This window comes from Notolepis coatsorum (genome assembly GCF_963971535.1).
Source record: "Notolepis coatsorum genome assembly, chromosome: 18".
Taxonomy (NCBI): domain Eukaryota; kingdom Metazoa; phylum Chordata; class Actinopteri; order Aulopiformes; family Paralepididae; genus Notolepis; species Notolepis coatsorum.
The window spans coordinates 81316795-81332383 of NC_140182.1; the positions used below are offsets into that span (position 1 = coordinate 81316795).

The window sequence follows — 15589 nt, forward strand, 5'->3', positions numbered from 1 at the left end:
GATGAAGGCTGAGTTCACATTGCGGGTTCAGAAGTGGCCCGAATCTGATTTTGTTGCATGATTCAGATCGGTTTCTTTTCACGACAGTGTGAACAGGACAAATCACGTTGAATCTGATATTTTCAATTCGGATTCGGGCCACTTTCATATGTGGTCCTAAATCAGATACAGGTCAGATTTTTCGCAATGGCAACCTCAGTGACTTTAATGCGACTTTCACTCTAGATTTGTCACAATTTCTTTCTTTACATCCATCTTCTTTATTGTTCATTTGCATGTGCGGGTCAAGTTCAGGAGTGTGAACAGTTCACACTGGAATCTGATATTGGCCACATTTTAATATATATATATATATAAAAATCTGATCGGAGCAATAAATCAGATTTGAGCACTAAAGACTCAGTGTAAATTACTTCTGTAGAGAAGAAGAAGAAAAGGGTTCTAAACGTGGGGGGCCACTGCATCCTCGTTAACACTGCTGCACAAAAGCACAGAGTGCTGTAGGCAACATAAAGTCACATGATTCGGAGGAAGAGGTAATGTGATCTGGAGACATGTGAGAGTGCTGATCCTAGCCCCCCGCCCCCCCCCCCCCCAAGAAATGATGAAAACCAGTTATAATTGGTGCAAATAAGGACCTCCTCAGGGTAAAGGAATTCAAGAGGCAATTAATACAACTTTGTACCAATTTCAGAGTGTTGTAATGGTACTACTGTTATTAGCCAGCAATCTACAGCATCACCTGAATAAAAATGAAGAATTAAAGCTGTTCATCTGAACAATCATCTTCATTAAGGTGTAAAACTGCACTATTTATGGGAGTGTAAAAACATTAACAGGGAAAATATTGAAACACATTGCAATTAATTTGGCTCTGATCAATTCAAATTGACTGCACTTAACATGCAAATACATGTCGGGTTAAATTTGGAAGACACATGCATAACTGATCTATAATAGACGCACCCAACACAAAATGCACACATTATTTTGTTAATGTTAATTATATTGTTTATAGTTTTATCATTTAATGTACAGTTCCGTTTGTTTTCTCATTTAGTCTACCTGGAGACTCAATGAGGTAATTGTAGATGTCGCCATAAGACGCGTCTGGTCATTTAGTGGGATCATTGTTTCATTATCCTGTTCGGCTGAAAGGACACTGGCCACCGAAGCTCCCCCCCTCTGATGGAACAGTCCAGGGCGGGTGTGCGTTGCATCACAATCCGTGGGCAATCTGCGCATGTGCATGGGGGATGCTCTGCTTAAAAACGGGCTTTTTCGCTGCCGAATTAGTTCTGATCGATTAGGAATGGCTCGCGCCGTGTTCAGGAGATTCTGGCGCATACAAGTCTATTCGACCATGTCTCTAGCACCCCCACAGCCGTATCTGCAACCACTTACATCACGGCTCTCATCCACATTCATTAATTTGCTCCCCCCGCTCTCCCCTCCCCGATTTCAATGTAACGCGGAAATTCAGGGTTAGGGGGGGGGGGGGGGGGGGGCACCCCAAAATCTGACCAATAAGTGACAGTTTGCTCACGCGTGCATTTGTTTTGGTCTGCTGTTAACACAGCCGTGTGAACACAAACGAACTAAGGGACAAGTGTGCAACATTGTATCATTATAGTCCCTGTATCGCAGGGGTGGGCAACTTTGTATATGGTGAGGGCCACAAAATGTCCACAATCAATCTGGGGGGCCACATTGTTTATCGGCAGTCCCGCCAGTAGTACCCCATCACTCAAATAGCCCTAATAGTCACAAGGTATATAAACAATTATAATTTGTTGTAACTTTGTTTTTATTCCATTTCAAATGCATTTAGTAATGCAATTTCAACTTTATGAATTTATAAACAGCTGAATTTAAAAGTATTGCTGTGTAACCCCAAATATATACAAAAATGATCAATTATAATTAAGGCTTCTAATAAAATAAATGTATGAACTTAAAGCCCACTGCTCAACAAACACAAAGCAGCATTCCTGCTGCATTTCACAGTAAATCAAAAGTGCAATAATAAATGATTTTGTTAAATGTATAAACTTTTATCCTGCTACTAAACAAAACATTATAACACTGAAATGCATGTTATGGATATGAAGCACTCAGGAATGTTTTGTTTAGTAGCAGGATAAAAGTGTATACATTTAACAAAATCATTTATTATTGCACTTTTGATTTACTGTTGTAGTGAAATGCAGCAGGAATGCTGCTTTGTCTTTGTGTTATTAGTGTTAACTGAACACTACAAAAGTAAACAAGTAAAGTGCAAGTAAAGTAAAGTGCAATACTACATGCCTCCCATTGACCCTTTATCAAACTGGCATGACATTCACCCTCGCCCCACAGTGGGTCAATAATGGTTATAATAATAATAATAATAATAATAATAATAATAATAATAATAATAATAATAATAATAATAATAATAATAATAATAATAATAATAACAATAATAATAATGGTCCCCTCTCTACACCTCTCCATCATCTCCCCCCCCCTCTCTACACCTCTTCATCATCTCTTCCCCCCTCTCTACACCTCTTCATCATCTCCTTCCCCCCCCCCCTCTACACCTCTTCATCATCTCCTCCCCCCTGTCTTTAATGAGACACTTGTGGTCTCTCTTGTTGGCGCACAATAGCAGGAATGTCAACTTCAATGTTTGTGCATGCAATCTGCATCAGATGAAATAATGTTTCATCCGACAGCCTGTTTCTCTCCTTTGACTTGATGTGCTTCATGTTTGAGAAATTGCTCTCGCATATGTATGTGCTCCCAAACATACTGGCCATAGAGAGGGCAAAGTCCCTGAGGAGTGGGAAGCGGGGCTCAGGTAGCAGTTTCCAAAATGAAATTCCCCTCTCATTTCTCTTTGCTTGAAAAAAAAGGATCTGACTGTAGCTCGCACAGTTCAAGCTGCAACGGTGGGGGCTGCTCTGACACCGTAGCGGTGAGGGGGCCGGCAAACAGCGCATGCCGTTGAAATCTTCAAACCGATCATTGAATTGCATTTCCAGTGTTTCAATGTCGCTCCTGTACTTTCCGACGGCTCAGCCATCGGATTTCTGTGTGTAGCTGCAAGTCGCCATAATCAGTGTCCATCTCTTCCAAAAAGGAGACAAACTTTCTATGGTTTAGTGACCTGTTGCCTCCACGAATTAGATTGGTAACCTTGGTAACCAAATCCATAACATGGCTGTATAGTCAAGCTTCTTGGCACAGAGAGCCTCCTATATCAGATAAAAAAAAGAAAAACGATTTAACGACTCTCGCATATAATTTGACTACACTCGATTCGCATTGGTCATTATTAGTGACCCACAATAGATGGAAATTATGTTAGCGAACTTACCTGATGTATAATGCAGTGCAGCATTGGACACTCAACGCCACTCTGCCTTAGAAGCCCAGCGAATCCTGTGCGTTTTCCTTTCATTGCCGGTGCTCCATCGGTAACAACAGCCGACAGTTTATCAAAACCCCCATATTGCTGCACGGCACTTTCAACAGCGTTTCATATGTCCACACTAGGGCTGACCCCTATTAATCAAATAGTCGACTAATCGATCGAAAGGAGCCATAGTCGACTGCCAACTCTTCTTAGTCGAATACAATAAAAAAAAAATTAAAAAGAAAATTTAAAATTAAATAAAAAAATATTATAATTTTTTTTTTTTTTTTTATTGGCCTGGGGCCGCATGAAACGTCGGTGAGGACCGCATGCGGCCCGCGGGCCGCCAGTTGCCCCTCCCTGCTGTATCGGAACAAAGCAAACAAACTACAGGTGTGAAAACGCTCTTAGGCAGTTAGCCTCGCTGGTATGCGTGCCATTAGCGTTAGCCACGCTTCTAGGCCTCTGTTCTTTTGGAAAGAATGATAAGTAAAATAAAATAAATATTTTTTTATAAATATATATATTTTTGTATTCGACTAAGAGGTTGGCAGTCGACTACGGCTCCTTTCGACCGATTAGTCGACTAATCGACTAATAGGGGTCAGCCCTATTTGGTATTGCCGCACAAAGAACACTCAAGTGTAGCAGGCTGCAAAAAAACACACATCCATTCTCTCATTGTGGGTGAGTGGTGACTAACGGATGCCGGTTAGGATAAGGAACAGCGACGCACGTGTCTGAGCACACAGCTGAGCCAGTGCCATGGTTACTGACAACGCAGCTCGTAGGGACTGGAGAGACTAGAACTGGCGCGTGAATGGATGAGTAGGTCTGTAGGTTACCCTTCCCTGGGGGAGCAAAGAAAGTCACACACACGACAAGCACGCACGCACACACACGCGCGCATCTGCTTTCAAAGGAGCCCCTCCGTGCGTGCGTTCCGCATTTTTATTCCACATTCGCCTCCAATGTGTTTAACGCAGATTAGATTGTTTTCAATGAGCCAACATTATCCGGGTGCCTCCTTTTCTTTAACACGCATGAATGAATCACACATTAAACAAGGCGGCCGCGCGGGTTCGCGTCGTCTGTCTGTGTGGCAAAGCGTGCTGTAATGAGCGGACTTTGCGCCGCGGTGCAGCGGTCTCTAGTCTCTACACGTGACGTGAGTTGGAAAAGCTGTTCCCGGGGTGCGCGAGCGCGTGCGCTCTCGTACAAACATCCAGGGTTCTGTCTCTCTCCTGATTGGATAAAGTTGAAACAGGATACCGGACATTTTATTTTGTGTTTACTGCAGAGCGGAGGGACTGGGAGACCACCAGAATGTAGAGCTATTTAACACTTATTTAACAAAGAAATACCACTTACAGAATATTTAAAGTCAGTGTTTCATTCTGTGCCATATTATTTTCTTTTTTTCTTAAAAAAAAAAAAAAAAAAGTTCGAATTTCGTGGTAATTTGGTACCACTTGCTAGTGTATATACTATACTTTTCAATCATAAGGATTTATATCAGCTTGTAAAAGTGGGCGGGGCCTGAACTGCCACTTTGCGACTCGAGCCCGTCGGTTACCCGGGGTGCGCGTGCGCTCTCGCCCATTGCACGTGCGGGTAACCGACGGGCTCCTCGCAGAGTGGCAGTTGAGGAAACTAGACATCATTCTAAAAGCGCAGCTCCACCGGACGACGTGCAACATCTCTCTCCAGTCTCCCTCAGACTCGTTGGATCTCGGAATAACTCGCACATTCTCGTGGCCTCTCAAGAAGAAAAAAAGGAATACTTGAACACAATACTTGAAGTTATTATGGATGAAATAATACCGCATTTGCAGGACAGACAATTCATGGATCACGCCGATTTCTTGGGGTAAAGCGCTTTTGGTTGAACTCCCGTCAAACTATTTTCAATGTGTATTGTTGGTTTACTTTACACCATGATGTGACTAGAATATAATATATAATACAAGTAATCCCGAGGGAAATTCAGCACCACAGATCGCCGACAATAAACATTTAGGTTTAAGAATACACAGTCAAAGATATACATTCTAAAATATGTATATACAGTCCTAAAATGTACAGTAAAATGTACAGGAAGATATACAAGGATTTATACAGTCCGGTGCAAAAAAAAACGGCAGTGCATAAGAAATCGCATTGATAAATGACTAATATGAATGTCTTTACTTTTACTAGGGTGGATTACCCCTCGCTCTACATGTGCAAGTCCAAGCGAGGACTGAAACGCGAGGATGGCGGAAAGGTGCGCACGTTTACTTTGACTTGATAACAGGCCGGGCTAAGCGCAGTGTCCGTTTTGTGATTATGTCATAATAATAATAATAATAATAACTTTATTTGTATAGGACCTTTACAAGAATTGCAGCTCAAAGTGCTTCACAGAAAATAGCATCAAATGACATTTGCATACCGACGGAATACAACAAGTAATGCATTTAAAGTGCAGAGTGACATAATAAGGATGTGTCCGTTTGCAAAAGTTGAATGTGATCAGTTGTACTTTTAGGGTATTTGGAGGTAGTTAACCGATTCTGATTGTGTCTTTGCCACCATGCAGGACGCATACAAACTGCCACATCGGTTGATCGAGAAAAAGCGCAGAGACCGAATAAACGAATGTATCGGACAACTCAAAGATCTGCTCCCCGAGCATCTAAAGCTGACGGTGAGATTCTGACATTTGCAAAGTTCGTCGCGGAATGAATCGTGGTTTGTACGAGGGTGCTGGACTGGTGGTCTTGTTGTACTTGTGAGTATAGCTAATGCAACCGATATTTTCACCACTTTGCAGACTCTCGGGCATTTGGAGAAAGCGGTGGTTCTGGAGTTGACGTTGAAGCATCTGAACGCACTGACCGCGGTCACCGAGCAGCAGCACCAGCAGATCGTCGCTCTGCAGAACGGTGAGTTGCGTCATAATAATCCGGATCAGGCAGATGTTCGAAATTGGAAACGTTTTTTTTTAAATAACAATTCCGAAATTATAGCTACCATGCATTTTACATTTGGCTCATATGCGTATAGGCTACTCAGAGCTTGATATTGTTATATTGTTTACACTGCATGCCTATTATTTACTTTTCTACTATAATTGTATATTACCTGTATTATGTCTTCAACTATTACCATGTACCTGTATCCTCCCCTCCCCTCCCCCATGCTGCTATGATGCCTGCATTTATCGAAGGGGATCAATAAAGGAATATCTTATGATTCCAAGTGTCCTTTTGGTCGATGTGAAGTTTCTACGAATGTTATATTTTACACGAGCTCTTAACTTTTGTTGTTGTTAATGTCTTCTTCTTATTGTTATTATTATTATTTTTTTTTTACAGGGGATCGATCGATGAAATCCTCCATTCACGCGGATTTGGACGCGTTCCACTCGGGGTTCCAGGCGTGCGCCAAGGAGGTGCTGCAGTACCTGAACAGGGTCGAGAACTGGTCGACGCGGGAGCAGCGGTGCGCGCAGCTCCTCGGCCACCTGCACCAGGTCCTCGCGCAGGTCCAGCCCGGCGCGCCGCCGCCGCTCCTCCAACACCAGCTGCCTGCCGCCGACGGCCAAGCCAACTGTGTCCCCGTCATACAGAGAACCCAGGCGGGCGAGCTGAACGAGAACGACACGGACACGGACAGTGGATACGGGGGCGAAGCCGAAAAGAACGACGGCAAAGACAGTGGGTGTGAGCAGCGCAGTAATAAGGCGCAGGGACTCAAGGCGGTGAAGATCAAGCAGGAGTTTGGAGATGAGCGCGCGGCGAAAAAACCAAAGATGAGCTGGTCTGGAAATGGCACCGCGGCGGGGGGCGCAGACACTACCAGGCCCGATCTGGCCTTTATGAACTCGTTGATGGGAATAACGGGCATGGGACAGCAGACACCCTTTTGCATGCCTTTTTATTTCATCAACCCGTCGGCCGCGGCGTCGTACATGCCTCTATTCGACAAAAGTAACCTAGAGAAGTATGTATACCCAGCGGCAGCCGCGCTAACGTCCCCGTTCCCCTGGCTGTACTCCGGGCTGCCCGCGCACGCGGCGGCAGCGGCAGCAGCGGCGGCGTTATCAGCGGAAAAGAACTTTGGAAGCGCGTCGCGTCACTCTGCCGACAGTGACGCGTCTAACGGTTCATCCGAGGAGAGGGAGGATGAACATCCCGAGAATGATGATGATGATGATGATGATGTTGACGACTATGAAGGTGATACATACAGGGAAAACAATGACGGTACATAATCAAGATGGCATTTCGTTTCTTTGCTTGTAAAAACGGGCGTTTATCTGTGTCACCTTTGTAATTAATTTTCGTGCATTCTTGCAAAGGCATTTCTGTATTCTCGTTTTTTATTAAGCTAGTTTTAAGAAAGTTTCCACGGTACAATTTCTCATACTATCTTGGCGAGACAGGGGACAATTGTGAGTGACAGTGTGTGCCTTTTGCACTTTTTAGCTCGATTTATTTCGCTAGATTAATCAACCTGAATGATTATCGACATTGATTGACACTTAAACACACGTCTGTATCGCATATTGTGCTGGAGTTCGTTGTTTCTTATCATCTTTGATAAACATATTTTGAAACGGCAGTTCGCCTATACCGGTGTCAAAATGAACAGTAAAATGAAGAGCTTTGTTGCGCAACATCCCAATCAGTCTGTCTCTCTGGATGTAGGCTATAATGTTGCAACTGACCTCTGCCAAGGTTGTACGAGGCTGACTGACTGTATATATGATTAACCTACCTGGTAAATAGTTTTGATTAATTTCCATGTACATGTGCACTAAATGAGTCCATGTAATTGAGTGCTCGGAAACACATAGCCTAACAGTACCTCATCCCCCAGACCTCCCCCTAGCCTGGTTAGGCTCATTGGGAATCATAATGATCCTTTGGTAAATGAATGACACCCAACAAACACAAACCGATCATGTTGAAATATAATGACCTCCATCTTCATAACAACTCAACTTGAGTGACATGTGAGTTTTAGTCAGTTGACAAAGAAAAACAATCATCCCCATCATGCAGTGAACCGAAAGTTGTTGAATACTGATGTTTGATGATTTAAAAACAAACACAAAAAAGGAAGCACTTAATCATTCAGAGGGAACTGCCAGACCAGCAAGCTGTACGTCCCTTTGATAAAGCCTATTTCTACACAGTGAGATGCAGTGAAATAAGTAGGAAGGATAGCACCTTATAGAGTACGTAGGATAGCAGCACCATACAGATCTACCATAGGTAGGATAGCACCTTGTAGGTCTACAATAGGTAGGATAGCACCTTATAGTAGCTTTGATATTGAATGTTCCATTTTACCAACTGTTGACGTTTGTAGGACGATCAAAGTATAGTTCTTTACTCTTTTGAGACGTAAAGTGCACTTTTCTCTGCCTTTTGGAAATGCCCCCCCAGCAGTCACTTTACCGTTATGATAGTCGAATCACTGTAGTTCTTTTTGACCTATTTTCTCCTATCGAAAGAAATATCACTATATTTAAAGGAGAGGGTATATATCTTACTTTGGATAGTTAAGCTTGTGCATGTGTGAGGATGCAGTAAATCATTGATGGTTCCTATACTACTAATTACATCTCTTCCAGGTAAACGATGGGGAATCAGCTCCACACTTATTGGAAGTCAAAGGCATGTGTCCTCAACACATACATGAACTTACTTTTCAAATACTTGTGACCATTGTCCTTTCAGGATGTGTACAAAACTTGTTTTTGTTTCGTTTTATTTTTTTTATTCTTGCAAGTGTGGTGTTATACTATAGCTGTTTTCAGTTCCTCTTGTGACTGAATAGAAGAACTTTCATTTTCTTTTGCATATTATTGCTTTTATAGTTTTCTTTTATGTTAAGCTGTTTTTTTCCCTGTTGCCTCAAATCTGCCATGTTTCACGTGTGTGTAAATAGTTTGTGAATAATTATACATGTCAACGCCGATGTTGTAGAACATTTTTCAAAAAAAGAAAGAAGATTTAACTGAGCAACTGTTGCACATTTCGTTAACGCTTCACACATACGCTGTTCTAAATTATTGCTGATGAGTTGTAAAAATAAATATCAGAACAAAACAATATGATCTTTTGAATTTTAGTCTTTGCCGTCTTTTTATTATTATTTTTTTAATCACACCCAGTACAAAGAAGGATCTATAGACTCAGTATGCACGGGTAAGATACACAAGCAAGTTATAGATAACCACCAGCTGAGCATACAGGTTGAGAGTCCCCCCCCCCCATACTTGAAATGTATTGTTACTAATACTTTAATCAGCTGGCAAGTCACAGCGGTGGAATGTACAATAAGCCAGGGCTCAAAGCAAATGTCATGTGATAAGATGATGAAGTGAGCTTACCCTCGCTCTGTACAAGCTCATGCAAAACACGGGAGGCCTCCTTTGAAACTGTCAAGAAGCTTTAAGCGAGATCAACCCTGCTCCTATTACTATTAACATGCTATTTGGATCTCTACCGAGTCGTAAGATAAGATGTATGGGTAAATTCATGGCCTTGATACCTTTAGAACTACCCTGGCTTGATGTCGGTTGGTGATTACTTAAAACCTCCAATCAATCTGAACTCAAGGTTACAAGAGGATCAGATAGACTATGGCCTTGCGGGGGACCCCCCTCTCTCTCACCGTCCTCACTGATGCGGTCTCTACAGACACATCCATAGATCGACAAAGACCACTCACAGACTAGAGCTAGTCTGACTAGAACTTCCAACATTCTCCCGACCATTCAAGATGTACCAAGAACACTATAGGTGAGAGTAATCTCATTTGTCGTCCCCCCGCCCCTCAAGGGGATCAATAAAGGAATACCTTATCTTATATCACTGGACAAGAGAAGCCATATGGTATCCCCACCCACAGATTCAAATAAAGTGTACTCTACTCCAAGGGCCAACTGTTCAAATAATGACGTTTATCTGGATACTCCTCATGATGGCATACACAGTTGAAATTCTTTTAGCTCCACAAATCATGTTAAACCCAGATTCGGCTCAAACAAGGGACTAAACACGTTTAGCAATTATGCCACATCAATGTGGAACGCCCTACCCACAGCTGTAAAGGAATGTCAATCACTACCCACTTTTAAAACCACTCTCAAGGAGCACCTACGCCAACGGGAGACTGCAATTCGAAACTGGCCCCTGTAAATGTCCTAACCCAACCCCCTCCAATGTACAGTAAATGTCCTAACCCAGTAATACACAAGACCCTCTTCTTGGAACCAATAAGGTTTCGTCGATAATCCAATGTACAGTACCAACCTCCTACCTATACCAACCTCCTCCAATGTACAGTTTCTTCGTCAAATGCATATACTCTTTTTGTATCACAAACAGTACTGTATTTGTAAATCTGGTATGTCATAAATGTATAGGTGTAGCAGTACTCTATCTGTATGTCATGTATGTCATGTTATGATGAATTGAAAATGGGGGACCCTGATGTAAACAACTTAAGACGGAAGTCTTTCTCTGGTCTGCATCCCCTTAACAATTGTGTGTATTGAGCTGTACTGTATTGTACCCATTCTGCAATCTGCTAATAACATTTTCAAATTTTCAATCAATCAGCTTTATCCACATGCTAGTTTTACAGCGAATACCTCCCATGTTGACGGCTATGTTATTACTGGACAAATGTCTCCCCTAGCTGGCGGAATGCTCAAATTACACATTCCCTCGCCTCACCGACTGGACTTGCGACATCATACACAACAGACATCTCGTCAACACGTACGCAGCAACACGCAACTCAACGCAACTCAGCACAGTCAGTGTAGAAGTTTTAAAGGTGAACCACACAGTCTCGGGGTGAGGGGTTGTTTACATTAAATATTAGATTACAACATTTAGTATTCCACCTTATGTCATCATATGATACTGTATATTGAAATTATTTATTGGGAAAACCACATTGAGATACAGTATCTCGTTTTCGAGAGGGTCCGACTCCCACATGTTGTGCAATGTAATTCAGAATCAGAACACATAACACACAACATAAAAAATAAAGGACACATACAAAAACACAACAGAACAAGTACACAAGAACTAGGCAAAATCTGCATATGGCTCGCTGATAACAAACTATCATTACACATGGGCAAAACAGAGTCCATTCTCTTCGGTTCAAATAACAAACTCAGCAAGACCGACGGCTTCTCAGTTACAGTGGGTGACAATATTGTCACAAGGAAAGAAGATATTACCTACCTGGGTTCCATCCTATAGGGCAAATCTTTCCTGTGACAAAATGGCATCCAATGTAATAAAAAAAAGTCAACCAACGTACTCGATTCTTGTACCAGATCTCCTCACTGGTAAACAAGAATACTCTAAAAACTCTAGCAGGAGCACTCATTCAAGGGTACTACGACTATGCTTGCACCTCATGGTACCAAAGCACCTCAAAGGCGCTAAAAACAAAATTACAAACATCTCAAAACAAACTGGTCAGACTACAGCTTGACCTTACTCCTAGAACCCACCTCACCCCTGCCCACTTTGTCAACCTAGGATGGCTTAGAGTAGACGACAGAGTACAGCAACTTGCAATGGGCCTGGTCTACAAGATACACTACACGACCAAGGTACCCATGTACATGTCAAAATACTTCCCAAAGGTCAGTGAATACCACGATCACAACACCAGAGGGAGCTCCACAAATCATGTTAAACCCAGATTCGGCTCAAACAAGGGACTAAACACGTTTCGCAATTATGCCACATCAATGTGGAACGCCCTACCCAAAGCTGTAAAGGAATGTGAATCACTACCCACTTTCAAAAACACTCTAAAAAAACACCTAAGGGAGACTGCAACTCGAAACTGGCCCCTGTAAATGAACACAACCCCCTCCAATGTACAGTAAATTACCAAGTATGGTCTCGTCAATAATCCAATGTACAGTGTTGTTTGTACAGTTGTACAGTGTCCCCCACCCACCCCTCCTACCCAACCCCCCCCCCCCCCCACCCACCCAACCACCTCCAATGTACAGTCCCCCCCCACCCCCACCTACCCAATCCAATGTACAGTTTCTACGTCTAATGTATATACTCTTTTCTTTCTGGACTCTTTTTGTATCACAAACAGTACTGTAATTGCAAATCTGGTATGTCATAAATGTATAGATGTAGCAGTACTGTCTATCGGTATGTCATGTATGTCACATATGTTACGATGAATTGAAAATGGGGGACCCTGATGTAAACCAGACGAAAGTCTCTCTGGTCTGCATCCCCTTAACAATTGTATGTATTGAGCTGTACTGTACTGTACCCATTCTGCAATCTGTTAATAAAGTTTTCAATCAATCAATCAATAAGAGGATATGTCTCATTATAAGAGGATATGTCTCAATCATAATAGGCCTACTCGCAGCCGCCGCGAGAAAGGCCAAACAAAACACAAAACATTCAAAGGGTTAGTAGAATACAGGGGATCATCCCTATGTTCCCCGGGTTCTATGTTGATTGATTGAATTGATTGAAACGTTTATTAACAGATTGCAGAATGGGTACAGTACAGCTCAATACATAAATACAATTGTTAAGGGGATGCAGACCAGAGAAAGACTTTCGTCTCGTTTACATCAGGGTCCCCCATTTTCAATTCATCACAACATGACATACACAACATACAGATAGACAGTACTGCTACATCTATACATTTATGACATACCAGATTTGCAAATACAGTACTGTTTGTGATACAAAAAGTGTCCAGAAAAAGAGTGTATATACATTTGACGTAGAAACTGTACATTGGAGGAGGTTGGGAGGTGGGGTGGGGTTGGGTGGGTGGGTGGGGGGCTGTACATTGGGGGGGGGGGGCAGGACACTGTACACTGTACATTGGAATACTGACAAAGCCATACTTGGTCATTTACTGTACAACTGGGTTAGGACATTTGTAGGGGCCAGTTTCGAATTGCAGTCTCCCGTAGGTGTTTTTTGAGTGTTTCTGAAGGTGGGTAGTGATTCACATTCCTTTACAGCTTTGGGTAGGGCGTTCCACATTGATGTGGCATAATTGCGAAACGTGTTTAGTCCCTTGTTTGAGCCGAATCTGGGTTTAACATGATTTGTGGAGCTCCCTCTGGTGTTGTGATCGTGGTATTCACTGACCTTTGGGAAGTATTTTGACATGTACATGGGTACCTTGGTCATGTAGTGTATTTTGTAGACCAGGCCCATTGCAACTCTAAGCCATCCTAGGTAGTCAAAGTGGGCAGGGGTGAGGTGGGTTCTAGGATAAGGGCAAGTAGTAATCTGACCAGTTTGTTTTGTGATGTTTGTAATCTTGTTTTTAGCGCCTTTGAGGTGCTTCGGTACCATGAGGTGCAAGCATAGTCGTAGTACCCTTGAATGAGTGCTCCTGCCAGAGTCTTCAGGGTATTCTTGTTTACCAGAGAGGAGATCCGGTACAAGAATCTAGTTCGTTGGTTGACTTTTTTGATTACATCGGATGCCATTTTGTCACAAAGATTTGCCTCTAGGATGGAACCTACAGTAGGCATGCAATTTCATCTTTCCTTGTGACAATATTGTCACCCACTGTAACTGAGAAGCCGTCGGTTTGTTATTTGATCCGAAGAGAATGGACTCCGTTTTACCCAGGTGTAATGATAGTTTGTTATCAGCGAGCCAGGTGCAGATTCTGAGCTGAGGGTTTTTTCAACCTGTAACATGTTCTTGTCAGAGACCAGCAGGGCTGAGTAGTCCACAAACAAGAACAAGTTGCAGTCACAAGCTGACGACATGTCATTTGCATACATTGAACAGTAGCGGTCCTAGTATGCTTCCTTGTGGAACACCACAGCTCACTGTGAGGGGGGGGGGTAGGGTACCGTTTATCTCCACCATCTGTTCTCTCCCCTCAAGGTAGGATTGCATCCAGCTCACTGATAGACTATCAAAACCAATTGCTTTTAGCTTGTCAATCAGAATGGAGTGATTGACAGTGTCAAAGGCCTTTTGTAGGTCCAGCATGACCATGCCGCAGTATTTGCCCGCGTCCACCTCTTGTTTGATGTGGTCGTTCAAATAGAGACGGCATGAGTCAGTGGAGTGGGATGTTCTGAAGCCAGATTGGAATTCGTAGATTAGATATTTCTTCCGCTAGGTACTTTTCGACCTGTTCGTAGACTATTTTTTCCATGACTTTCGAGATGGAGGTAAGAATACCTAGAAGATACTTGTAGGCCCTGCTGTAAACCATAGGTTTAGATTTAGGGGGGGTTACAGGGGACATTTCCCCCTATTGAGAAGAGGTCGATTTGTCACCCTCAAAAAATTGCTAATAATGACAATGCCCTCCCCAAAAGATTTAAAAAAATAAGCGGGTCAAAACATTTATATATATATATCCTTCTTACCTGTAACTGCGACAACAGTGACTCATGAGGTAGAGTGGTCGTCTGGTAATCGGAGGGTTCCCGGTTCTATTCCCACTCCTCCTGGGCAGTGTGTCGAAGTGTCCTTGAGCAAGACACTTAACCCCTAATTGCTCCCGAACTGCAGGTAGGTACCTTGCATGGTTTCCTCCACCATCCGTGTGTGAATGTGAGTGAATGGGTGAATGTGAGGAACAAAAATTGTAAAGCGCTTTGGATAAAAGTGCTATATAAATGCACCATTTACCATTACCATATTAACCAACAACTTATTAAACCATATTAAACAACCATGTACATGATTCTGGAAAAGAAAACAACCCAAAACACATGATTGTGCAAGATCAATACAAGAGAATAAATATTTGTAAGCAACACAGAATGCCTGAGAGCCTTACTGCATTATATTCCATTATATTCTTGTCAGTGGGTACCTGAATGTAGTCTTTTCCATTACATAAATAAAGACATTTCAACCATGAATTGATGCAAAAAAGGCACAAATTGGTGCATAAAAGTAGGGGAGAACGGAGTTGGTTGTCACCTTCATTATATTTTGCGACCAAAAGTCGCCGTCTCCCATATTTTGGTATGGAAATGTCCAGAATTGGGATCAGAGCTCACCTAGATAGTCTTCTTTAGATTAAGACAGCTGGACTTAAAGTGAGAGGACCTTTTGTGTTTTTCATGTGAAATTGTTAATATTCAGCTCCTCAGTATTCTTCTAGGCTTTTACA

General features: G+C 42.5%; 1 protein-coding gene across 1 annotated transcript; it reads left to right on the forward strand.

Annotated features, from left to right (window-relative positions):
- Nucleotides 1-4817: 4817 nt before the first annotated feature.
- On the forward strand, nucleotides 4818-9524 carry bhlhe41 (basic helix-loop-helix family, member e41). The gene is made up of 5 exons (XM_084335616.1): nucleotides 4818-5273; nucleotides 5603-5669; nucleotides 5985-6092; nucleotides 6219-6330; nucleotides 6763-9524. The coding sequence occupies exons 1-5, from the start codon at nucleotides 5212-5214 to the stop codon at nucleotides 7659-7661; spliced, it is 1248 nt and encodes a 415-aa protein (XP_084191742.1). The 5' UTR covers nucleotides 4818-5211; the 3' UTR covers nucleotides 7662-9524.
- The last annotated feature ends 6065 nt before the right edge of the window (nucleotides 9525-15589 follow it).

Bases quoted from the DNA above. Each gene is read 5' to 3' on its own strand.
- bhlhe41 (XM_084335616.1), top strand. From the start codon at position 5,212: ATGGATGAAATAATACCGCATTTGCAGGACAGACAATTCATGGATCAC. The intron at 6,093-6,218 runs GTGAGATTCTGA...ACCACTTTGCAG, and splicing joins CCGAGCATCTAAAGCTGACG to ACTCTCGGGCATTTGGAGAA. The intron at 6,331-6,762 runs GTGAGTTGCGTC...TTTTTTTTACAG, and splicing joins GATCGTCGCTCTGCAGAACG to GGGATCGATCGATGAAATCC.